Here is a 26,223-nt window from a genome sequence, read left to right as displayed (position 1 = left end):
CAGCGCCGGGCGCGTCCGCAGAGAACAGGCCAGCGGCGGAGCCGGGCGCGTCCGCAGAGCGCGGGCCAGAGACGGCGGTGCCCGGGGCCCCCGGGGAGCGCCAAACTGCAGTGGAAGCAGCGACCGCGCCGAACGCGGCTGCTGTGCGAGAGACGAGTGCGGCGCCGGCCATGGCGCCGGGCGCAGCCATAGCCCTAGAGACGGTGGCTGCAGCTTCAGTACCCACTCGGTCGGAACTGGCCGAGACGGCCTCCCGTAAAGAAACTGCTGTAAAAACTGCCGCGCAGCCAGCTGCAGTCTGTGCTGTCTGTTCTGGCTCTGGTGAACTTAGCCAAGGTGACCCCCCCCCCCCCCCCGTACATTTCTGTTCCCTCCCAGCACCCCAGAGTTGTCTTTGCCTGATGATTCCTCGTCAGGCAGTGAGGCAGATGAGGTTCTGGCCCCAGGTCATCAGGCGGCTGTAGCCGCACGGTGAAGAAAAAGGCTGCGCCGGACTCGCCCCTAGACTTTTCCAGACTGCACTGTAACTGTACGTCCGACGCATCATAATCGCTTCCTAGAGTCACTTAAGATGCAAGCATTGGGGGAGGGTGACTGGAGGTTATTAGAAATCCTTGGAATGCCAAATAGATCTGAGGATTCTGGGGGTAACCGGGGAGCTGTTACACTCCATCCGCAGGCTGTGCCAGAAGTTCAGGATGGTACTGGTTCCCCAAAAGAGATCCAAGCTTTCCCAGTGTATAAGGCTCTCACGGATTCAGGGGAGCATGACAAGCATGAGGTGATTGCTTGGAAAGTTGCCCAGGACCTCCAATCCAAGGTGGCACAATATGGGCTAGGTTCTGCTGAGGTTATGCAAATAATAAGGGTGATAAATACAGATTTGCTTTCTCCCTTTGATATCAGACACTTAGGTCAAATTCTATTTCAACCTGTACAATTTACAGTTTTTGAGAAAACCTGGAGAAAGCTGGCCGGCAAGACTGCATTAGCAAATTTGCAGCTCCCTGCTGCTGATCCTAGACAGACAGCAGGAATGGATGCTTTGATGGGGACTGGTCCCTTCTCTGATCCCAGTCTACAGGGTAACTTGCCCTCTAGCGTCCTGCAGCCAGCTCAACAGGTCGGCATGGCTGCCCTGTTGAAAACCATAGAGTTGTCAGCACCCAGAAAGCGATATACTGAAATAGTTCAAGGGAAATTAGAGTCATTCCTCTCTTTTGTAGAGAAAGTCGCTGCTTCTCTCGAGAAGCAGGTTGAGGATGACGGGTTAAGACAGTTGTTGTTAAGGCAGTGAGAGATAACGCAAACGAGGAGTGCAGAAAAATCATAGATGCCTTACCAGGGGATCCTGAGGTAACAGACATGGTCGAAGACTGCGCTAAGGTGGGATCTGGGAACCAGAGAAGGTCTGCTTTGGCTGCATTCCTGCAGCCTGTTCACGAATCTTCTGGTCGTGAACCAAAGCAACCAAAACAGGTGAAGAAACGGAAGTGGCCTAAGCCAAGCCAAAAAGAGAACACACTGATCCCCCAGTGCAAAAGGTGTGGCAGGCCAGGGCATTGCACGGGCTACTGTAGATCCCGGACCCATGCCAATGGTCAGCCGTTGCCGGGAAACTTCTGCCGGGGTGCAAGGAGGGGGAATTGCTCTCCCATGCAGTCGCTCCCCGAGACAGTGGCACAGGTACAGGCACAGGCCTACCCAGCCACCCTAGAGACGGCACCCAGGGATCAGACAGCACCCACGGATCAGACGGGTTTGACGTCCACACCGCAGCCGCAGTCGTCTTAGACTCTAGCGGTCTTTATAAGGTTCCCTTGGATGCATATGGACCCTTAGCCCAGGGATCCAGTGCGATGCTGGTGGGAAAACCTGATGTTGCCCATCAAGGAATCTTAGTGCACTCAGGAGTTATTGATGCTGACTTTAAAGGTCAGATTTGCGCTATGGTCTCCACGCAAAAACCCCCTGTAACTATTCCTGAAAAGACCTGTCTTGCTAAATTAGTGCCTTTTAAGTCTTGTGTCCCCAGGATAGAACAACCAACTCACGGAGATAACAGCAGTGGATCTACGGGACTTGCGCAGGCATTCTGGACTGCAGACATCTCTGACCAAAGGCCACAGATGACATGTACCCTGATCCTGCCGAACGCTCGTCCACCCCGGACTCAGCTTCGAGGTTTGATTGATAGGGGCACTGATGTAACTATCATCTCCTTCTCTGCATGGCCTCCCTCATGGCCTTTAGACCCGGTAGGATCGGCCATCGCAGGATTAGGAGGAACCACGCAGAGCTATTTAAGCGAACGGCCTGTGATGGCGAAGGACTCAGAGGGGCACACAGCTACAATTAGGTCTTATGTTGCTACAACTTCCCTTAACCTTTGGGGACGGGACGTGTTGGCAGCTTGGGGCGTACGGATTGGGACAAATTTTTAGCAGGGGTCACTGTGCGTAAGGGCGCACAGTATCCTACACTGCCCTTGAGGTGGTTGGTTAACCTACCAATCTGAGTCAGGCGCTGCTCAGTTAGTTGAATTAAGGGCTGTTACCATGGCTTTTCAGCGATTCTCACAGGAACCTTTGAATTTGGTTACTGGCTCTGCTTATGTAGCAGATATCACCCAACGCTTAGATTGTTCAGTTCTGAAGGAGGTGAACAATGCGGCTCTGTTTTCGCTGTTGCAAACCTTGTGGTCTGCAATTCAGGCTCGAGTGCATCCGTATTACATTCTGCACATTCGAAGCCACACCAATTTACCAGGGTTTCTAACAGAAGGCAATGCCAGGGCTGACATGCTGGCCAGCCCTGCGTGGGTAGGGCCTCAGCCTGGCAAAATTACACAAGCCAAGGCATCGCACGGTTTCTTCCATCAAAGTGCACATACCCTGCAGAAGCAGTTCCATTTAATGTCAACTGAGGCGCGCAACATTGTCAGCGCTTGTGCTGACTGTCATGGACTCGCTGCGCCTTTGCCAGCAGGGGTAAACCCCAGAGGGCTAAAAGCCTTGCAGATTTGGCAAACGGATGTAACTCACATCCCAGAATTTGGTCGGCTGAAATATGTGCACGTGTCTATTGACACTTTCTCCTCGGCTATGTGGGCTACTGCTCACACTGGAGAGAAGGGCCGTGATGTCATTGCCCATTGGAAATTGGCTTTCTCAGTCCTGGGCGTGCCAGCTTCTGTGAAAACAGATAATGGTCCTGCCTACGCCTCGGAGAAGACGTGGCAGTTTTTAAACCTATGGGGTGAAGACCATACCTTTAGTATCCCACATTCTCCTACTGGCCAAGCCATTGTCGAACGCGCTCATGGTACCTTGAAGCGTGTTTTGGACAAACAGAAAAGGGGAATGCATGGAGAAACCCCACAGAGCCGACTAGCAAAAGCTTTGTATACAATTAATCACCTTACAGTACCACAAAATTCAAATAATCCTGTTATTCTGAATCATTTTCTCTCATTGCAGTCTGCAGGCGACATACAACTGCCCCGGGCAAAAGTCTGGGTACGGAATTTACTCACTAACCAGTGGGACGGCCCTCATGAGCTTATCGTTTGGGGTCGTGGGTATGCTTGCGTTTCCACAGATACTGGAGTACGGTGGCTACCTTCAAAATGCGTTCGCCCTGACCTACGGCACCAGAGGCAGAACAGGCAACCTCCAAATGATGACCAGAATGCCAACCATCCAAATGGCGACCAGAATGTAGATCATCAGCCTAATGACTCTTCTGATGATGACCAGGATGTCAACCATCAGGCAGATGGTCCTTCCACAAGCAGAGACTGGGATGGTCCTTCCACAAGCAGAGACTGAACTTTAAATTTCTTGTTATGGAGTCAGATAGTTAAAGCCTTAAGGACATATTTAGAATTAATAACTGATGTAGATTTCTATTTAGGATTAATAGTAGGGTTGTTATCTTATAAAACAAAAAGGGGGAATTGTAGGTACAAAAATGCTTTTAGTGAGGATTTCCTTGTTATTTTCTAAGTCCGTGAGAGACTTTTCTCTCTCACAGAAGAGGTAGCAGGGAATGTAAACAACCAAGCCACCTGCAACCTTGGAAAGTCTTGTTTATGGTATAGTAGAAAAATAGTTTGATAATGGATGTTTTAGGATTTTAACCAATCACCCCCAAGGGGTGGTTGGTCCTTTGTCCAATTAGACTATGAAGAAAAAAGTCTATAAAAGAGTTTTTAAAATAATTAAATAAATCAATCTTGCTGCACAATTCCTGCCTGCTGGATCTTCTCCTCCTCCTCCTCCCTATGGCTGCGGGACACGGTGATATACCGTAGGAACCAGGCCTGCGGTAATAGCCTGTTCCAATGCTTGACAACTCCTTTGATGTATAATCTTTTCCTAATGTCAAATCTAAACCTCCCCTGGTGCAACTTCAGGCCATTTCCTCTTGTTCTATCGCTTGTTACATGGGACAAGACACTGATACCCACCTCGCTACAACCTCCTTCCAGGTAGCTGTAGAGAGCAATAAGGTCTCCCCTGAGCCTCCTTTCCTCCAAACTAAACACCCCCAGCTCCCTGAGCCGCTCCTCGTAAGACTTGTGTTCCAGACCTTTCACCAGCTTTGTTGCCCTTTTCTGGACACACTCCAGCATCTCAATGTCTTTCTTGTTGTAAGGGGCTTGAAACTGCATGCAGTACTCAAGGGGTGGGCTCACGAGTGCCAAGTTGTCACAATCCGCTTATACAAGCGAGGGTCGTGATGGTTTGTTTATAGATCTCAGAGTGCAAAAGGACACAAGGGATTTCAGTTTTAATCAAAACAGTGCACCTTTATTAAGTGCCCACAACATGATAATGCGATAGAGGAGAAAAAGAGAGAGAGAGATAAAGAAAAACAAAATAAAAGAGTAGAGAGGAAGAAAGAGGGGGTAATAGCTACCAACGGATGAGACGAAGTCCTCGTGGTCTTCTGCCAATAGATTCGTCTTCTTTCTGTGGGGAGATCTCGTCTCAGTTATTTTAGAAAGTCCCTTTATAGTCCTTTTCAGAAGTGAGGGGCAACTGGCCAAGAGGTGGGGGAAATCTACAGCCATTGTTATGGGGCCCGTTGCTTTGGGAAACAGGTACAGGACAGGTGTACAGGACAGGTGTACAGGACAGGTCATTCCTTTCCGCTTCAGCGCAGTCCTTCCCACCTGGGCAGCAAGAACGGTGCAGTCCACTGTGACCGGCACTAGTTTCCTCAGGAATGCGTACCAGTTCTCAGCGGGCACACCTGCAGGCGATACTTGGCAGACATCCCACCTCAGCTAGGCCAGGACTGCTGTGTTCAGTCTCTGTCCTTGGCGATGATCGTGAGGCAGATGAGGGATCTTCGAACCGTCTCTTACACAAGTACAGGGAGATGATCACTGCCCTAGTTCTGCTGGCCCCCCTATTTCTGATTGTGCTGGTTTTGTCTGGGGTAGAGTTGATTTTCTTCCCAGTGGCTGGTATGGGGCTGTGTTTTGGATTTGTGCTGAACACAGAGCTGATAATATAGAGATGTTTTTGCTATTGCTGAGCAGGGCTTACACAGAACCAACGCCTTTTCTGCTTTTTGTACTGCCATGCTGGCAAGGAAGTTGGGGGTGCATGGGATGTTGGGAGGAGACACAGCCAGGACAGGTGACTCAAACTGACTAAATGGATATTCCAGACCATATGACATCATGCTCAGTATATAAAGTGGGAGGAAGAAGGAGAAAGGGGGGGGCTATTTGGAGTGATGGCATTTGTCTTCCCAAGTAACCATTATGTGTAACAGGGCCCTGCTCTCCTGGAGATGGCTGAACATCTGCCAGCCCATGGGATGCAGTTAATTAATTCCTTATTTTGCTTTACTTGTGTGCATGGCTTTTGCTTTCCCTATTAAACTGTCTTTATCTCAACCCATGAGTTTTCTGGCTTTTACCCTTCTGATTCTCTCCCAGATGCCACTGGTGGGAGACCGAGCAAGTGGCTGCATGGGGCTTGGTTGCTGGCTGGGGTTAAACCACGACACTGTCTTAGGGTGACTTTATGATGTGTATCCCCTATTGCTGCTCTATGCCAGGAAATTAATTTTGTGCCTTTCTGTGCCTTTAAACTGAGCCTGAGAGGGGGTAGAGGAAAAAAAACCAAGAGAGCTTCTCAAAGTTTTGTTCAAAGATACAGAGATAGGGACTCCTCTGCATTCTTCTAACAGCAGCAGGAGCGGAGGAAGCAGCTTGCTTGCTTTTCTCAGCCAGCTTTCGGCTACTTTTTCTCTGCAGAGTGTGCCGGATTGGACAAATTTGGAGGAAAATATCCTCTGATAGAAAGCAGGTTACAACCAGCCCTCCCCCACCAGGTTCGGGAAGAAAGAAATTTTCCTTGGAGGAACATGAAAGAGATAAAAACTATTTATTTAACAAACACACAGGAAAAGGATAATAATGCTAAATAATAAAACCTCTCGCTGTGGAGAGAAAAACCTGGGAAAATTTCAGAGTCCTTCTGTAGGTAGCCTCTCTCCCTCCTCCTTGGAGCTGGCATGGGGTGGGCCCACCTCCAGGGCCAAGGCCTCAGTGGAAAGTCCTCCCGATGTATTCTGATGTTGAAGCAGTCCAGCAGAGAAGAAGGAAAAAATCGAAGTCCCAGGAAAACAAAAGTTCAACTCTGGAGGAAAAGGAGCTGAAAAAACTGGCCGAAAGCTGGCTGAAAAGCAAGCAGTGCTTCCTCCGCTCTCGCCGCTGCAGAATGCAGAAAGGAGTCTGTGTGTATATCTGTGTGTCCTTGAAACAAAAACTGTAAACTGCTTTGAAAGTTTTGCTGGGTTTTTTCTCTCCCCCCTCTCAGGCTCAGATTAAAGGCATAGAAAGGCACAAAATTAATTTCTGGGCATAGAACAGCAATATGGGATACACATCATAAAGTCACCCCAAGACAGAGAGAGAAGGAGAGTTGAACTTTGTTTCCTGGGACTTTGATTTTTTTTTCCCCTTCTTCTCTGCTGGACTGTTTCAACATCAGAATACATCGGGTGAACTTTCCACCTGTAGGAACCCAGAGTGCCGAGAATATTTCTCTGCCTGTTTTTAAGGGTTTTTACCCCCCTGAACAACACTGTTTTAGCTTCAAACCTTGGAAAAAATTACCAACCGTCAGACAAGAACTAGAAAATACAGTGGTGTGAATTAGGTGATAGACTACTATGTAAGGTTGCCACAGAGTGAAAAATTTAGAGGTTTTGGGCTTCTCTTTGTAGTAAATAGATAAGAGTAAAAAATATCAAAATGGAGGATTGTTGTTGTTCTCTAAACCTTCTTCTCCTTCTTCTACTACTCCATGTTCTGCAGTAAAAGTAGTTTGGGATGATTGGACAAAAAATTCCGCAGTTCCTGGCTGTGTTACTGAATAATTGGTAGGAAAGTGAAAATAATATATGTTTTTAGTAACTATTGGTTAAATTATCTTTAAAAGGCTGTGTAAATCTTGATAATTAGACTTCACTCCTGCTTTCTGTGCTCTATGCTCTACCTGGGTCACGCTAGTGACTCTGTTCCTCTGATAAGACTTAATAAACAACTATCCGGCAGCATTGAAACTCAAGGAAAAGTCTCGGTTTATCTTTGAAACTCCTTGCAAGGACTTTTAGAAAATTCTCTCCCATCAGGAGGGATTTGATTTATGGCACGGTTCAGTGTCACCACCGAGGCCCTGGCCCTGGAGGTGGGCCTGCGACCCAGCTCCAAGGAGAAAGAGAGAGAGACCTACGGAAGGACTGTGAAATTTTCCCAGGTATTCTCTCCACAGCAAGAGGTTTTATTATTTAGCATTATTATCTTTTTCCTGTGTGTTTGTTAAATAAATAGTTTTTATCTTTCACTTTCCTTCAAGGAAAATTTATTTTTTCCCGAACCTGGTGGAGGAAGGCTGGTTGTGACCTGCCTTCTATCAGAGGATACTTTCCTCCAAATTTGTCCAAACTGGCACACCACAAGCCAGGATGCCATTGGCCTTCTTGGCCACCTGGGTACACTTCTGGCTCATATTCAGCCAACTGTTGACCAACACCCCCAGGTCCTTTTCTGCCGAGCATCTTTCCAGCCACTCTTCCCTAAGAGGTCCACCAGAACCTTGCTGGTTGATATCCTAACTTGCTAATTCTCTCAGGCGCTGGTGAATGTCAGGAAGGGAAATTATTGTTGTATTTGTACATAGCATCCTGCATCTGTGAACCAAGGTTTTCCTGTGGTAAGAATGCTGGTATTGGTGGAATTGTGAGGCTGTGCACCTAAAATTTTTGTTAGATAATACTCTATTCAGGCTAGTGTCTCAAACACTGACTACCGACTGCCACTTCAGTAAATCATGGATCAGAACTCTATGTCCTCCAAAACTTTATGGGCTATGATCAGTCCCATGATCAATGACAAACCATGCAGCAGGGTCCATCCTACACCATGGAAATCTACCATGCCAATACGGACAATTGCCTGAAAGACACCGCTTGCTGCTGTGACCTTATCACAGTAGGTGCCCCTGGCGTATACTGGCTGTGCAGCAGCTGTGCCATGAAAATACTCCCATGGAGAGAGAGGAGGTTTACGCACCCAGACTAATAGTGCCTGGGATGCATGTTGAAGTAAACCTCTTCATGACCCATGTCCATAATTATCCTGATGCCCTGTGACATTGGTGTAGTATCAACCCTTTAATAGAATGAGGATGAATATTTCACCAGTTTCCCTGGACTCTCCTTCCTTGTCTAGGGGTTTCTGAGCTGGAGAAAGCAATCATCACTCTCTCTGCTACTCTGGAAAATATAGAAAATGTAACAATTTATGCCATCCAAGCACTGCAGCAAGAAGTTGCTCAAGTACCACAGACTACTGTTCAAAACCACTAGCTTCAGAGTACTTGATGGCTACACAAGGTGGCATTTGCACATTAGTAAATACTACCTGCTGTGTGTCAAACAAGATCTATGCATTGAGACTGACCTTAAAAAAATCCAGGAACAACTAAAGCCCTTGCACCAGGTAGCAACTGAAGATATTGATTGGGGAATTGGCAAATTGTGGTCACGACTTACCTCTTGGTTCCCAGATCTCAGGGCATCTGTCAAAATATTTTGGCTGTACTTTTTGTAATTATCTACTTTATTGTCATTATTTATGTTTTGTTTCATATCAGTGGATGGGGTTGTAGACTGTGTTGTAAAACATTTTCCAGTCATGTCAAGCCACTCCCTGACTGGGGTTGGGGCCACTAGATATAAACAGATGCTGGTTGTAATCTCTTTCACAGCCTCTCTTATAGCAATTGGGAAAATGCAGTAGTAATTGTGGCAGGACATTCCCCCTCTACCACAAAAAAGCTTATCTGCTCTGTCCATCAGCTGGTGCATAGCTCTGGACATTGTCCCCCCCTCACATGAATTGGTGAGATAACCCAGGCTGGACAGATGTCCGGCAGTGAGTTACTTCTAGCACCAGGGAGGTGAGATCCCCAGCTGATAATAAACACCCCTCGCATTGAGAGGGAGATGTAGAGAGAGAAGCCAGGAATCCTTGACTGAAAGGCACTACTTTTACAACTATAAAAGCTACACAAACTTTCACGGAGGCAGAAGTCTCCTACACACTCCCTGTAAACATGTAAGACTTCTTCCTGAAGCTTGGTCCCATCTTCGTGGTTACTTTTTCGGAAATTGAGAGGAAAGGATGTGTGCCCCATCAGCAATTGGATGGTAAAATACATTGAATCCTAATCTATACTATTTCTTCACTAGCTGTAATAATAGGTACCTCACTCGTGCACTATATTGTTTATCTACTAGTAGTGTTTCTTTTGTTTATTCTGTGTAGTAAATAATCTGTTAAAGTCTTATGTCTGTTAAATTTGTGTCTATTAAATAAATTATTCATTTTGTAATAGACCTAATTGGCCATTATTAAGAACCTGCGAGCGAGAGCGATCTGGCATGCAGGCGGCCTCAAACAGAGCTACTGCCAGAAATCTGAGTCAAAGGCAGGACTTGTTTAAGCTCTCCTCTCCATTTGTAACAGTAATCACCTCCCAGATGTCTGCACAACTGATACTTGATAGAGGTGATTCTACAGTACCTGTCTCGTGATACACCATCTTTCAACCTCTGACTGTATAACTTATACCTTGCAGGTGTTGGAACACCAACCTCACCTAGCTTATTATATAACTAACAACCCATCAAAATAACACCCTTGCCTATAACTCCATGTCAAGTGATGATTTGAGAGAATCACAGGGTAGAAGCAACATCTTGCTTTCTGACACCGTCCCTTAACCAATATTGGTATCTTAGACAGTCTGCCAACACTCTGTCCCCGAGCTACATTGTCACAACTCTCCACATTTAAAACACATTTTCATGATTGGCTCTTTCTGCCAGATGACCCAGACACCAAATGTCCCTGGCAGTCCACCAGAGCCATGGCATTGTTTATGATCCTTTGCTCACTACTGGTGATTGGGTGAGTTGCTATATGGGGGAATTGTTCAACTTTCTTACTTCCTCAATAAAGCTTAGTTTTATAATGTGTTGTCAGACTCCATTACTGTTTGGACCACAACACCAAATATATGTCTTACAAAACAAAATAAAAACATTCTGATATCTGCCAAGTTAAAGGAGTACAAAAATAAATAACAAGATGTATTCACTATATAAGCAACTGAAAATTTCTTCATTGTAACAGCTGTACTTTTTAAGGACATGTCTGATGATATAAAGACTGTAATGAGAGTTCTTCCTTTTATGGGAAAAGTATAAATTTAAAAGCTTTCAGAACTCCTAGTCTTTCTTGAAAAATTTAATATTGAATGTTGGGGGTTAGGATCTTTCCTTTTGTTTCTTTTCCCTCATGGAATTTTGTCCCATAGGTTGCTAGGAAACAATAACTATCAATACTTAAGAGAGAGACAAAAGAAGTTGCCCCGGGAAGGGTGCAGCTGGCTACTCTCTTATCTGAGATTTTCTCTCAGAGGGGCAGAGATACCTTCAGAATAGGACTGGGAAAATGGGGTTGGGTGCAGCCCCTATCTCTCTTGTGCTCTCAACATTCGGAGGGGAGAGAGGCTGCAGTCGCTGTGGGGAGAATTCGTCACCACTGCGGGGTTCCATCTCCTGCTGTCTTTCTTCTACCATGAGTAGAGTTCTGCTCGCAAGAGCGGCCGATGCACTGGGACCTTATTAACACCCTATCTCACTAAAAGAGGAACTTTTCACCATCTGCTCAGGTGCCTCAGGGGAAAAACCCTGGGATCCCAAGCCCAGGCCCCCGCTGCCCTGCCCCTGCCGCTTCTTTGCTACTGCTTCGAGTTTTCGCTACACTGTAGCCCCACATCCCCTGCCTGCCGAGATGTCTCATGGTTCCTGCTACAGCTGCAGAGTTTCTGATACATCTTGTCTACCACCCCAGGATTTTTGCTCATTCCTGCCATTCCAGCTTGCTGCTTCCGAGAGTCCTGCTGGGGCATCAGGATAGGCTGCCCCTGGGGGGTTTGTAGAGCAAGCCTTTCTTCCATCCCTTCCCATCTCGGTCAAGTCCGCCATTACCGTGTGCTCCCCAGGCTCACACCAGAGAGCCCCCTGGAGCCGCAGGGGAATCATCACACCTGCCCTGCTCACCGAGAGCCTGCCAGTGCCCCTGCCGGCTGTGACCGTAACTACACCAAAGGGGAAAATGCCTGCAGGCAAGAAGGCTGTTACTGGGTTTCTGGTTCTGTTTGTTGTTGCTGCCATAGTTGTTGCTGTTTGTTTGCCTTGTTATACATACTAGTAAAGAACTGTTATTCCTATTCTCATATCTTTGCCTGAAAGCCCCTTAATTTCAAAATTATAATAATTTGGAGGGAAGGGGGTTACATTTTCCATTCCAAGGGAGGCTCCTGCCTTCCTTAGCAGACACTTGTCTTTCAAACCAAGACACTGAAGAAAGTTGAGAATACAATCATGACTGCCCAGGGACATCTGTTTTACATTGGTATGTCACCCCTTCTCTTAAATAAAGAAATCAACATATATATACAGTCATGAAGAAAATTAAAATGTTTTCTTTTTTTCATGTAAATTTTGTAAATGAATGCTAAAAACTTCCATAGAACAGTGCTAGTGAGTAACTCATGTAAGTTCGATGAATAATGGAATAGTCTGTATGAAAGAAAAAGTCCAAATATTAAAATTCCCCCCTACTTTGTAAAACTGTATACAAAACACTCGGTACTCCTGCACTTTTCCTACTTAGTTCATGCATCACCATGTTGAAGTGGGGATACTGTAACACGCATATCAAACAAGGAGTCCTGTGGAAAAGAAATATATATGGACAGATTCTTGATAGATGATTCAGAGAGATGTTTATTTCGCCAGCCGCATGGCCGGGCTCTGCCAAGGAACTCCTAGTCACATGACCGAGTGTCCTTGCCCACGCAGGGAAACACGAAACAACCAATGGGGAAAGAGGCTGACCAGGGGCTCGGGAAACCCCGTCTCTGTTCCCTCAGGGCCCCTCTCCTAGGGCTACATGGCAGGGGGAGGAGACCCCGACATTTCACCCATTTATTTTTAACAAAAGAGATGTAAAACTTAACATTGAAAACAACTGGATAAACACAACAAGAACAGTTTTAAAACAATACAAGCCACCCTCCTGAGTCTTTAAATGTCCAAACAGATTCTGTGGAACATCTTAAGGCTGACAGAAGGGAGACAGGACTCTCCGAGCATGCTTTGTGGGGAAACTGAGGCAGGAGAGGGTTTAATTTCTTCCCTTCCCCTTTTCATCCCCCCTCGGCATCGGAGAGGAGTTCTAGGGAAAGGGAATTGTATAGGGAAGCCATGGGGTGAAAAACGGATTAGGAATAAACTGGGGATAGGGTAAACTTAGGAAAGGGTTCATATTGGGTAGAGGGTAAAAGGGGAAAGTAGGTTGTGGGTAGGGAAGCTGCTGGGATGGATATTGTTTATAATTTTGTGCATAACGGCTGCCTTTGACTGGAATACCCCCAGGCCCAGTAACATTCGCTGCTTGTAAACCCTTCTTTCCTTGTACTATATCAAATTGTACAACTTCCCCATCTCCTACACTTTGCAGGCAATTTTTAGGGTTATTCCTTTTAATAGCAGTTCTATGGATGAATAAATCTTCCCCTGTATCATCTCGTGTTATAAATCCATAGCAGTTTTTTACATTGTACCATTTCACAGTTCCTGTGATTTTCGTTGCTAGAACTTCTCCTATCACGCGCTTGCGTGTTTGTCGTGGCTGCTGGTCCCTCGTGGCCACTGCCTCACCGACTCCAATGTCTCAGCAGGGCCCCCACATTGCGGCTGCTCCGCGCCCTCCGAGCAGCGCCGCTCTGGCACATCTGGGCTCTGCGCGGCCCCGCGTTGCCATCGCTGCCGGCCCCGTGCCCTCCGAGCAGTTCCGCTCCGCCAACTCCATGCTGCTTTGAGAGTGGCCCCGTTTCGGCTCGGCGCTGCGCAGCTTCTCGTGTCGCTATGGAAACCGCCGCTTCTCACTCTACGGGGCTCTCTGAGCCTTGTGCTCAGAGCGGGCTTCCACGCCGATCCCCGGTTCCTGGCTGCTCGTGGCCCACTGCACCTGCGGCGCCTGCAGCGTCGCTCCCTCACTCGCTGTCGCGTGGCAGGGGACCCCGAGACAGGGATTGGCGTCCGCGATAAGGCGCGCGCTCCCGAGGGGGCCGGCCGCATCCAGCGCAGGCACCTCCATCGGCACGGCTGCAGTCACTCGCTCCTGGGATGGTGGCCGCATGGTCTCTGCCACGGGATTATGGCCATCCTCTGCTCTAGTGGTAATAGGACCATACAAATGCTCCTGAAGAGCTTCAGTGATTACAAGGCATCCGCGGAGGGGTTCAATCACTAATGCATGTTCTGTTTGATCCTTCATCTCACACAAGATCTTGTGCCAAAAACTCCCGTGATTAACTCCAGAAATTCCAGGAGGATTAATATCAAAAAGTAAGTCTCGAGAAATATAGAAAAAATTTTTGAAAAGCCAGTTAAAAAAATGTTCTAGATCTCCCGGAACAAATACTTTCTTGTTTTGTTGTTCAAGGATTTCTTTAACTTCTAGATACATTTCTTTCTGTGGCTCAGAGAGCCACATTTCCCACGATTCTTCCATAGTCCAGAGAGAATATCCGAACCAAGGTGAGAAGAGAGAGATCTAGAGTGGTTTTTACTCACGAATTTTCTGTCCTTAGGGATCGGTGTCTTGCCCGCATTCTCCACTATTATGTTGCAGTGGGGATACTGTAACGCATATCAAACAAGGCGGCCATGGAAAAGAAATATATATGGACAGATTCTTGATAGATGTTTCAGAGAGATGTTTATTTCTCCAGCCGCATGGCTGGGCTCTGCCGAGGAACTCCTAGTCACAGGACCGAGGGTCCTTGCCCGCGCAGGGAAACACAAAACAGCCAGTGGCGAACAAGGCTGACCAGGGGCTCGGGAAACCCTGTCTCTGTCCCCTCAGGGCCCCTCTCCTAGGGCTACATGGCAGGGGGAGGAGACCCCGACATCACCATGCATGAGTTTTTTACTTCTGTTATTCTTTGAAATAGCAACACAAGTCGGAAATATAAGCCAATATAAATCCTATACTTTAAGTCAATGAAATGAAGTTTACTACTTTAGGGTCTGTTCTAGAAAAGAACCTATGAATTTTGTTTTAATTCCCATTGTATTTTTATGGTTCTGCTACACATTAACCATGCAAATAGCTACAATAAGAACATTTCTCTACAGTCAGCTATTCCACCTTTAACGCAAAATAGATGGGTTCCACTGACCTTCCATGGAAGAGATCAGTTTGTGACATATTATTTGAGTATTAGCCTCTTAATCCCTGTAGAACTTCTCATTTCATTCCATGCAGTTGCATACAACTGCTGGTAGACATTTGGAAAACAACCAGGACTGGACAAGTCAGCCTGCTTTGAAAATGTCTTAAAAGGACTAGCAACTTTCCGTTTTGCTGTTTAGCATGAAGTATTCAATCTATCATTACACTTTACTGGTCCAAAAAATTTAATATCCAAATAAACATGTAAAAACACATAGACCAAACCTCTCTACAAACTTGTGTTTTAATCAATTTGCAAAAAAAAGAAAATTTAATTAATTTTAGGGGAAGTATTTTTTCTTAAAAACTGGTGATTTATGCTAATGCTTGCTTACCTCATTGTCGGACTCCACAAGCACTTGATCATATTCACTAAGAGCTACTAGGAACATGATAGATGTGACATTTTCAAAGCAATGTATCCATTTTCTTCTTTCCGATCGTTGGCCTCCTACATCCACCATTCTGCAAAATTAACAATAATCACATCAACTCCACAAATACCTTTGCAGATAAACATACAAACATATATGAAACACTGAATTCAAGAATTTAGTTGAAAACACAATTTGATTTTCCTTAAAACTGTCACCACTCATATTAAAGACTAATGGAATGTGTTGTAAATAAAAAAGTTATCGTATTTGCTTTTTAGTTTGATGTGCTTTCTGAATTTGAATTATTATGGGTTTCAAAGCCGTCAAATTTCTGATATTCAAAACGCTTATGATTCTGAGTCACGATTCTAGAATGTACGCTCTGTATATTTAGCAGAAACACATGTTCACAGAATTAAGTTGGTGGCCTGCCTTTCTCCCAAGAAATTGCCAGTCAAAATTCCAAACTTGTCAAGGCTGCCTAATTTTAAGAGTATAAATAAAATATAATCTGTATTTACTGAAGTTGTTAATAGCCAAAACAAAAGCTCAAATTTGCTGGCAGAGTGTACTCCAAATTTATTATGGATCTCAATGTAATTAGACACTTGGGTGTCTAACTTGTACTTGTAACTGCGTAGTTATTTTTGAGCAATTGTATTTGCCCTCAGAATAAGCTATGGGGAAAATTATTTGTAGGAAAGGCATTAAATTTGTAAAATATCACTTCTCTATAAAAATCAAGTATAGAAGTGGTACCTTTCCATTTCATTATTATACATAATAGAACATTTATGCTAATTTTATTGAAAAATGACTTCCAGTTTTTCTATCAATAATAACTACCTTCAGAAAAAGACAAATCTGTCTCTCATCCTCTTGACACCTTTAACCCCAGCTGCTAATCATATATGGACAAAAACATGAATATAGAATTAACACCAAGCTCAAATTTAAAAAACATTGAATAATTTGTACTTTTAACCAATATCCTATACATGGTATTACTAATGTAAAAGGAAACAAAAGAAACAAAGCAAATGGACATTAAACTTTTTTCTACCTGAAAATGACGCTTTGTAAGTCAAATGGATATTCAATGATCCCTGTTGTTGGGACTCGAACTCTAAGCACATCTTGCTGAGTTGGCAGATAGGCTGAATCTGCTATGCGGTCCAAGTCGTTAAGGTAACTATAGATGGGGAGAAACAACAGGAATGCAAGACAGTGAGACCATAATCCACTGAGGAAAAGAGAAAGGAAGTCTGAGGAAAAGAAATAAGGTGTGGGATAGGAAGAAGTACAACAGAAAAAAAAGCAATAATGACATAAAAGAGGGAAGGAAATGGAGTGCTCCATTCTCTCTCTCCTTTCCATTATAATTATTGTTATTATTGTTATTATTATATTTTACTTTGTTTCAATTATTAAACTATTCTTATCTGAACCCATGGGTTTTACTTTTTTTCCCCTTGATTCTCCTCCTCGTCCCACTGGGAGAGGGGGAAAGCAGGGGAGTGAGTGAGCTGCTGCATCATACTTAGTTGCTCGCAGTAGATATTGTTGGGGAAGATGAAACAGGAAAGCCTTATAAATATGATTGCCTGACAAAAGATTTTGGGAATATGAAAACTATAAGCGACATCGAAATGAAGGCCACCTTTGAGATACCAAGTCTTAGTTACTGAACAACTGGAAAACAATGGTATGGCCGATTGAAGGTAATCCCCTTTTGATTGAACAATACCCTCTGCTTGCAGACAGGTCCAAGGGTCAGAGCAGACCCTACTAGCTCAGCAGAAGGGGTCCAAAGAGTAGTTTTTAGGAGTTAAGATGTAACGCTCTATGGTAATATAACAATTCTTATAGGCTGTATGTAAATGCTATAGGATTTGTATCTTGTATTAGATTGGTTAGTGGAAATTAGAATATTCAGTACAGAAGGTGATTTATTGTATTGTAACCAGGACTTCACCACCACTCTACTTACTCCCTTACCCGCTTACTCTCTTACTTACCTCCTCTTCACTCACTCTTACTCCACTCTTACCTACTTGCTCTTACTTTTACACTCTTGCTCTCTTGGGCCTGCTCCGAGCTGCGGCTGGCAGCTCTAAGCAGTGCCCCTGTACCCACGCCCTTTGCAATAAACCGCATGTTCCAAGATCTGACTTCAGAGATCTCTTGTCTCCGTCCGTCCCGACCGTCCAACCCACCCAAGCTCCTACAGATATAACTTTATTTTATCAATTTAGAGGGAATTAAACATGTTTCTGACAATCAGCCTGAAAGTTTTGCCTGCATCAGCAATACAAAATTTCATTCGAAAGACTCTAAAATCAATAAAATCTCCTTATATTTCTCTTTAAAGCTGACATTCTGTCTGATCCAAAATAATATAAATAATTTTTAAAAAAATCATCATTGGGTAAGCATGTATATCATAAGGATTGTCATCAGGGTATTTCTGCTCTACTGCACCCACTGATTTGTACCACATCTGAATATTCTGGAATATAGCCGAAATTAATTGTTTCTCTTTAGTCATGTACAATCTTCCCAAAATGCCAGTGGAACAAATCAACAGACATGCTCAATACCGTTAAAATGACTTTTGTATTAACTGTGTAAGAGTATACTTTTATTTTTCTAGAACTGCATACACATTTTCCATTAGGATGAATGGGGTAATGGTGTCATTTTCTTTAACTTATTGGGTTGACAGAATATTTCAAAATGCTGAGCAGGAATATGGAAAGTGTAAATGAACAAATGTGAATATTTACATAAAAAGGAAAAGATGACTGGAATATCATTATTAAATACACACTACCAGCACACACAATTTTCAAATATTATCATAGCTGTTACAGTAATATAGAACATTTAGAATTTTATTTTTTTAGAATAGCATGGAATACTTCCAGTTGGAAGAGACCTACAATGATCATGTAGTCCAACTGCCTAACCACTTCACGGCTGGCCAAAACTGAAAGCATATTATTAAGGGCATTGTCCAAATGCCTCTTAAACACTGACAGGCTTGGGGCATCAGCAACCTCTCTAGGAAGCCTCTTCCAGCATTTGACCACCCTCTCAGTAAAGAAATGTTTCCTTATCTGAACCTCCCCTGATGCAACTTTGAACCATTTCCACACGTCCTGTCAGTGGATTCCAGGGAGAAGAGCTCAGCACCTCCCTCCATGTCTCCTCCTCAGGAAGCTGCAGAGAGCCATGAGGTCACCCCTTAGCTTCCTTTTCTCCAAACTAGACAAACCCAGAGTCCTCAGCTGTTCCTCCTCACAGGACATGCCTTCCAGCCCATTCACCAGCTTGGTGGTCCTTCTCTGGACACATTCAAAGACCTTCACGTTCTTTTTAAATTGTGGGCCCCAGAACTGCACACAGCACTCAAATTGAGGTCCCTCCTTTGATAACCCTTTGATAAAGGGTTTATCATAGTTTTGGTTTATCATATTTTATAAGTCTTTATTATTGCAGTGAATTATATTCAAGGCTTCTTCATATCAAAAGAGTTGGATCAATGAGTTGAGTGGATCAACTGGTGATGTAAATGTTTCTCTCTGAGTTCATTAAGAGAGTGTGAATATCTGAGTTATCCAGTCCAGCATGGGAGGAGCATATACATGGCTAAGCTCAATATAGAGTATAAGAACTAAACAACTAGCAGAAGAATTTTGAGGAGAGCAACAGGCTTGAATTGGTTTCAATTCACATATTCCCTCCTGACACCTGAGGATGCCTAGCATCCTGACAGTGAGCATATAATAGAGATCAGTAATCACATTGGTATTGTCTCTGGCACAAGCAGCAACTTTAAATAAAAACATCAAAACATCAAACACCTTTTCCAACTGCAACTCTGCAGGCCAAATCCTCACTCCAGCTGCTTCTAACTACACCTTTTTCCAAAAGTCACAGTCCATGCTTAACTCTTGCTCTTGTGCAATGTCTTCATGATCTATTGCTGTGAAAATTATTTGAAATAGCAAAGAAACACTATGGAAATTGTTCAAATTAAGACAGCTTGTTTGACTGATACAGACTGGGGTGTGAGAAGTCTGTAACCTCCAGCAGGGAAGCAGGATGGAGTTACCTCTTCCACTGGTTTATTTGCAACCAGAAAAAGACTTGTGAAGACATTTAATTTAAAAGATGTCTAACAAAATTATAGGGCTACATGAAATGTCTTGAGAATATCTGAATTCAGACTACTCTGGATGAAGAGTAAAAGTGAACACTATCAGAAAATTAATATTTTTATTTATTTTTTGTATCATTACTTATTAAGGACACAATTCACCATGGCTTTTAAAGTACTCATCTACTGCAGTTCTAATCAAACTACTGACAAATACAGTACTCACATGAGAAAACATGCTGTCTTGGTTAAAGACAATTTAAAGGGGAACACTCTGAGTTCTCTCCCTTTGTTTTAAGTAATCCCTTTCCACCAATAAGGAAAAATTAAATACAAATAGATATAAGGGAAAAAATAACAGTTTACTAACAAGCAAAACTGCAACAGGCAAAAAATCACAGTAAATAATCACTAGATACAAAATTGCTAAATCGCACAAACTCCCAGAGAACAGAGACACCCAAAATGGTGGAAATACCCTTTCCAAGATGGCTTCTGCCATGGGTAACCACATGTAAGGAGACAAAGGGAAAATGGCATCTGACCTTTGTTACAGCGGGGATTACTGTAACACGCATATATCAAACCAGGAGTTCCGTGGAAAAGAAATATATATGGACAGATTCTTGCTAAATGTTTCAGAGATGTTTATTTCCCCAGCTGCATGGCCGGAGCTCTGCCGAGGAACTCTCACAGTCTGGACTGAGCGTCCTTCCCCCACAGGAAACACAAAACAACCAATCATGAACGAGGCTGACCAGGGGCTCGGGAAACCCCGTGCCTCCCCTCAGGGCCCCTCTCCCAGGGCTACATGGCTGGGGGAAGGGATCCCGACATTTCACTCGTTTATTTTTAACAAAAGGGATGTAAAACTTAACATTGAAAACAACAAGGACAATTTCAAAACAAAACAAGCCACCCTCCTGAGCCTTTGAATGTCCAAACATATTCTGTGGAACATCTTAAGGCTGACAGAAGGGAGACAGAACTCTCTGAGCATGTTTTGTGGGGAAACTGAGGCAGGAGAGGGTTTAATTTCTTCCCCTTTTCATCCCCCCCTCGGCATCTGAGAGGAGTTGTAGGGAAAGGGAATTGTATAGGGAAGCCATGGGGTGAAAAACGGATTAGGAATGAACTGGGGATAGGGTAAACTTAGGAAAGGGTTCATATTGGGTAGAGGGTAAAAGGGGAAAGTAGGCTGTGGGTAGGGAAGTTATTGGGATGGATATTGTTTATAATTTTGTACATAACAGCTGCCTTTGACTGGAATACCCCCAGGCCCAGTAACATTTGCTGCTTGTAAACCCTTCTTTCCTTGTACTATATCAAATTGTATAACTTCCCCATCTCCTACACTTTGCAGGCAATTTTTAGGGTTATTCCTTTTAATAGCAGTTCTATGGATGAATAAATCTTCCCCTGTATCATCTCGTGTTATAAATCCATAGCAGTTTTTTACATTGTACCATTTCACAGTTCCTGTGATTTTCGTTGCTAGAACTTCTCCTATCACGCGCTTGGGTGTTTGTCGTGGCTGCTGGTCCCACATGGCCGCCGCCTCGCCGACTCTGACGTCTCGGCCAGGCCCCCGCGTTGCGGCTGCTCCGCGCCCTCCGAGCGGCGCTGCTCCAGTGTGTGTCTGGGCTCTGTGTGGCCCCGTGATGCCATCACTGCCGGCCCCAGGCCCTGTGAGTGGTTCCGCTCCACTAACTCCATGCTGCTTTGAGAGCGGCCCCGTTTCGGCTCGGCGCTGTGCTGCTGTGGAAACCGCCACTTCTCCCTCCACAGGGCTCTCCGAGCCGTATGCTCAGAGCGGGCTTCCACACTGACCCCCGGTTCCTGGCTGCTCGTGGGGGCCACCTCTCTGCTGCACGTGGCCCACGGCACCCGCGGCGCCTGCGGCATCGCTCCCTCACTCACGGTCGCGTGGCCGGGGACCCCGAGACAGGGATGGGGTCCGCGATAAGGCGCGCGCTCCCGAGGGGGCCGGCCGCATCCAGCGCAGGCACCTCCACCTGCACGGCTGCAGCCACTCGCTCCTGGGATGGCGGCCGCGCGGTCTCGGCCACGGGACTATGGCCATCCTCTGCTCTAGGGGTAATGGGACCATACAAATGCTCCTGAATAGCTTCACTGACCACGAGGGATCCACGCAAGGGTTCAATCACTAATGCATGTTCTGTTTGATCCTTCATCTCACACAAGATCTCGTGCCAAAAACACCTGTGACAAGCCAGAGGAACTCCAGGAGGACTAATATCAAAAAGTAAATCTCGAGAAATATAGAAAAATTTTTGAAAAGCCAGTTAAAAAAATGTTCTAGATCTCCCAGAACAAATAGTTTCTTGTTTTGTTGTTCAAGGATTTCTTTAACTTCTAGATACATTTTTTTCTGTGGTTCAGAGAGCCACATTTCCCACGATTCTTCCATAGTCCAGAGAGAATATCCAAACCAAGGTGAGAAGAGAGAGATCTAGAGTGGTTTTTACTCACGAATTTTCTGTCCTTAGGGATCGGTGTCTTGCCCTCATTCCCCACCATTTGTTACAGCAGGGATTACTGTAACACGCATATATCAAACCAGGAGTCCCGTGGAAAAGAAATATATATGGACAGATTCTTGATAGATGTTTCAGAGATGTTTATTTCCCCAGCCGCATGGCTGGAGCTCTGCCAAGGAACTCTCACAGTCTGGACTGAGCGTCCTTCCCCGCGCAGGAAACACAAACCAACCAATCACGAACGAGGCTGACCAGGGGCTCGGGAAACCCTGTGCCTCCCCTCAGGGCCCCTCTCCCAGGGCTACATGGTGGGGGGAAGGGACCCCAACAGACCTTCTCCCCAAGATGCCAGCCTTCACAGGTGACTGCATGGTCTGGGAGACAAGGGGAAAGGATGGCGGCAAACCCTCCTGGGAAGGTAGGAGCTTGCGGAGCAGTTCTAGTGGCAGATGAAGACTTGCCGGCATGTGTGGAGTCAGGGCTGCCTCCTGCTGCTTCCTCCTGCCACCCGCTGGGCTCCGCTGGTGTTGGTGCTGCTGTCCTCTGCACTGCAGATGTGTTGTGGGGGAAGAACTGGTCTGTTGGCACCGATGCAGGGTGACCTGGCCCCAGGGACCGGGGCTGGCTTTGCAAAGTTCACTTCGAAACAGTTTTTGATTGCAAGATGCAGTTTTTCTGAGTGGCTACTTTTGCAAGCTCAGGAAAAAAAAGCCCGAAACAACCCCCTCAAAAGTGGAGCCTCCACAATAGCATTTTGGGTTACCCATGACGTGCACATATAAAAATTTTAATCACATAACAGGCATGCATAAGGGATTTTAGGATAAGGGTCTAACTAAAAAAAAAACCAACACCCAAATTAAATTGCAAGCCCTTAGAAGCTTCACCACATACATGCATGCACAAATTCTGCAGTCAACTTTTGTGACACAACTGCCTGTTCAGTATACACCAGAAGTTGCTACAAACATGCACTCTTTCAAACAAACCGTCATAAACATGGTCCTTCACAAAAAGTGTTGCTAACAATTGCCAAAGCCAGATGTTTTATTAGTTTATTAACTTCAAAATTTATATTTATATTAAAGATATGGATATTGGAAACATCCTGGCCATTGTCTTAAGGTGGAGTCCAAAACCATATAATCACTATTATTACTGGGGAGTCAGTTATAAAGTTAGCAGCAACTGTGCAAACAATTTAGGGCAGAACTACATGACACTATGATTTTATTTTTACCACCTGCTAAGAAATATCTTATTTTGATGAGACGTAATTATGACTTCTCACCCAAATGGTACTTACTCAGGTAGGCATTATACAAAGGAACAAAACAAAAAAAATAAAAGAAAATTGCATAAAGTTACTCTTAAAAAAACCCAGTAACATAGCACTGCGTAAATTTACACTACAGACCAAGTCTAAGAAGTTAATTATAGCTATAATTACTTTACTTTTGTAAAAATTAATTTGAGTGGCTGCTGAGGTAATGTTCTGAGGTTGCTATTGCAACAGGCAGAAGGTGCATTACCAAAGTAATATGTGTGTAACAAGCTGCTGACAGTAGCTATTTCTTAACATCAGAAAAAACTGCTAAAGTATACTTGTGATCTGCAAACTAACCGATCAGAAATAGAAGAAAACCTTTTGTTTCCTAGTCAGTGTTGAGAAAGAAGCACTTAATTACTTACTTAATTATATATTCCCTGTGACAAGGGCCAAAACTGCAACCAGCCTTCAAAGAAGTTACCAGGTGTGCCGGTTTGAGACAAATTTGGAGGAAAATATCCTCTGACAGAAGGCAGGTTACAACCACCCCTCCCCCACCAGGTTCAGGAAAAAACCATTTTCCTCGGAGGAAAGTTGTTGGAACCCTGGGTTCTGAGAATTTCAGCCTGTCAGTGCTGAGAGGCAGTGATCCTCAGAAGTACACTGTATTCGATCCAAAACCCTGGAGAAAGCTTCCTAAATTGTGTGATAGCACTGAGGTTATTGCTGTGTAATTAAAAGTTGTTATATCACTGGGTGGAATGTGTAGAAATCTAGAAAATTTGGTTTAGGGGATATAGGTAATAATAGGTCACAATATGGAGGATTTTGGGTGTGGATTTATGTCTTCTTCTTTCACCTTCTTCTTCATAAATCTAGGAGTTATGGTATTGGTCCAGAAGTTCCGCACTGCAGGACATGAAAAGTTAGTAATTGGATTGTAAGTAAAAACATATTACTTAGCCTTTCATAATTGGTTAATTTAGACTTTAAAAAACCTTGGAAGTGAAAACTCACGGCCATTTTCCACCCTGCCAACTAGAAAGCACACCCTGTGCAGCTGTGCTAAAGATAAGAAATAATAAACATCAGTAAAGAAGAAAAGCCTGGCATCTCCTGCATTGTAATCCAAACTCTGAGTAAAAGAACTCGAAATTCAAAAACAGAGAAAACTAATAGAAAGTGAAAGGGAAAAAAACTATTTATTTAACAAACACACTGGAACAGAATAATGCTAAATAAGAAAACCGCTCGCTGTGGAGAGAACCTGGTAAAATTCAAAATCCTTCTGTAGGTGTGGCTGTTCTCTCTCCGGAGCTGGGGTGTGGTCCCTCCAGGCCATGGCATGGGCCTCCTGGTGCTGGTGATCCGGACCAGAGCAGAACAGTCCAAGGAAAAGTTCTTGCCTCAGCTAGTGAGCCGGCTAAACAGCAAATAATTTAAACTCTCTTCTCTGGAGCTGGGTTCAACGTAGGCCCCTCTGGGCCTCGGTGGGAAGCTCTCCCAGTGAGTTCTGGTGTTCTCAACAGTTCCAAAAGAGAAGAAGAAGAAACCAAAGTCCCAGGAAAAAAAGTTATTTAACTCTCCATCTCTCTCTGGAGAAAACTGAGCCAAAAGCTGGCTGAAAAGCAGCAAAAGGGTGCTTCCTCCACTCTCTAGCAGATGCAGCAGCTATCTCTATGTCCTTGAACACAAAACTGCTTTGAAAAGTTTGCCTGACTTTTTTTTCTTCTTTCGCACCCAGTTTTAAAGACACAGGCACAAAATTCATCTCTGGTCATAGAGCAGCGATAGGAGATGCGCATCATAAAGTCAGCCCAAGACACCAGGCTATGAAGGTGCTAATAATACCCTTGAAAGATTTTCAAAGGAACTATTTGTACGTATTAAAAAAAAAAAAAAAAAAAAAGGTGATAATAGACTAATTAGCTTTGCATTTTCCCATATTTTTCTCATCTAGAAATCAGACAAAGAAGTGACAAGACTCCTAAACTTAATAAACAAACTGATAATGATAGAACAGAACATTTTACTCTTACCAAATAAAGGGAACAATGTAGACTTGGAGAAGTAGATAAGGCTGACAAAGCAGGAATCATGCAAAACAATGGTATTGTGCGTACTCGAGCTGGGGTCAAGGAATGGCCACCTAAAAATTAGGACACTGGACATCGAAGACCACCAAAGAAGACCCCAAAAGACCATATAAGTACTTCTGTCTTGGTTTGAAAGATAGGTGTCTGCTAAAGAAGGCAGAAGTCTCCCTTGGAATGGCAGATGTAACCCCTTCCCTCCGAGTTATTATAATTTTGAAACCAAGGGCTTTTAGGCAAAGATGTGGGAAATAGGAATAACAGTTCTTTACTATTATATATATAACCAGTCAAACAAGCAACAATAACTATGGCAGTAACAGCAAACAATCACAAACCCAGTCCCAGCCTTCTCGGCTGTCAGGCCCTTTCCCCTTGGGTGCAGTTCTGCTTGCAGCCGGTAGGGGTGCTGGCGGCTCCCGGTGAGCAGGGCAGGTGTGATGGCTTCCCCGCGGCTGCAGGGGGCGCTCTGGAGCGAGCTCGGGGAGCACGGGGCACCGGTAGCCTGGGATCATGGGGAAGGATGGAACAAAGGCTTCACAAACCCCCGGACAGCTGGCCCCGGTGTCCAGCTGGACCTTCGGGAACAGCAGGCTGGAACAGCAGGCTGGAACAGCAGGGATGAGCACAAAACCCGGAGGACAGACGAGATGTATCCAAATGGAGAACCCCCCAGAGGTCTAGGCAGGCAGGGTGAGCACGGCTACAACACAGCTAAGGCTCGAAGCAGCAGCAGGGCAGGGTGGCCACAGCCCAGCCTCCAGCGGGGCAGGGAAGGTGGGCAGGGGATCCTGGGATCTTTCTCCGCAGAAAAGAACGGCAGAAAAGAACCAGCAGCTTCTCTCTCCGAACTCCGAGAGCGAACTGCCCACACCCCCAGGTGAAAAAAAAGAGCAGCCAGGTCCTTTTGTCTTCCTT

General features: G+C 44.8%; 1 protein-coding gene across 1 annotated transcript in view; it reads right to left on the bottom strand.

Moving 5' to 3' along the window:
* Window positions 1-26,223, bottom strand: part of LOC116437442 (guanine nucleotide-binding protein G(q) subunit alpha) — a 217,225-nt gene that overhangs the window by 24,824 nt on the left and 166,178 nt on the right. Inside the window, exons 4-5 of the mRNA XM_032095085.1 lie at window positions 16,343-16,471; window positions 15,238-15,367 (exon numbers count right to left, since the gene is read on the bottom strand). Coding sequence (XP_031950976.1) covers window positions 15,238-15,367; window positions 16,343-16,471 — 259 coding nt within the window. The remainder of the gene's footprint in view (window positions 1-15,237; window positions 15,368-16,342; window positions 16,472-26,223) is intronic.

Source organism: Corvus moneduloides, chromosome W (genome assembly GCF_009650955.1).
Source record: "Corvus moneduloides isolate bCorMon1 chromosome W, bCorMon1.pri, whole genome shotgun sequence".
In the NCBI taxonomy this organism is placed as follows: Eukaryota; Metazoa; Chordata; class Aves; order Passeriformes; family Corvidae; genus Corvus; species Corvus moneduloides.
Note: the sequence above shows the minus strand (reverse complement) of the source record. Positions and strands in the feature narration are given on the sequence as shown.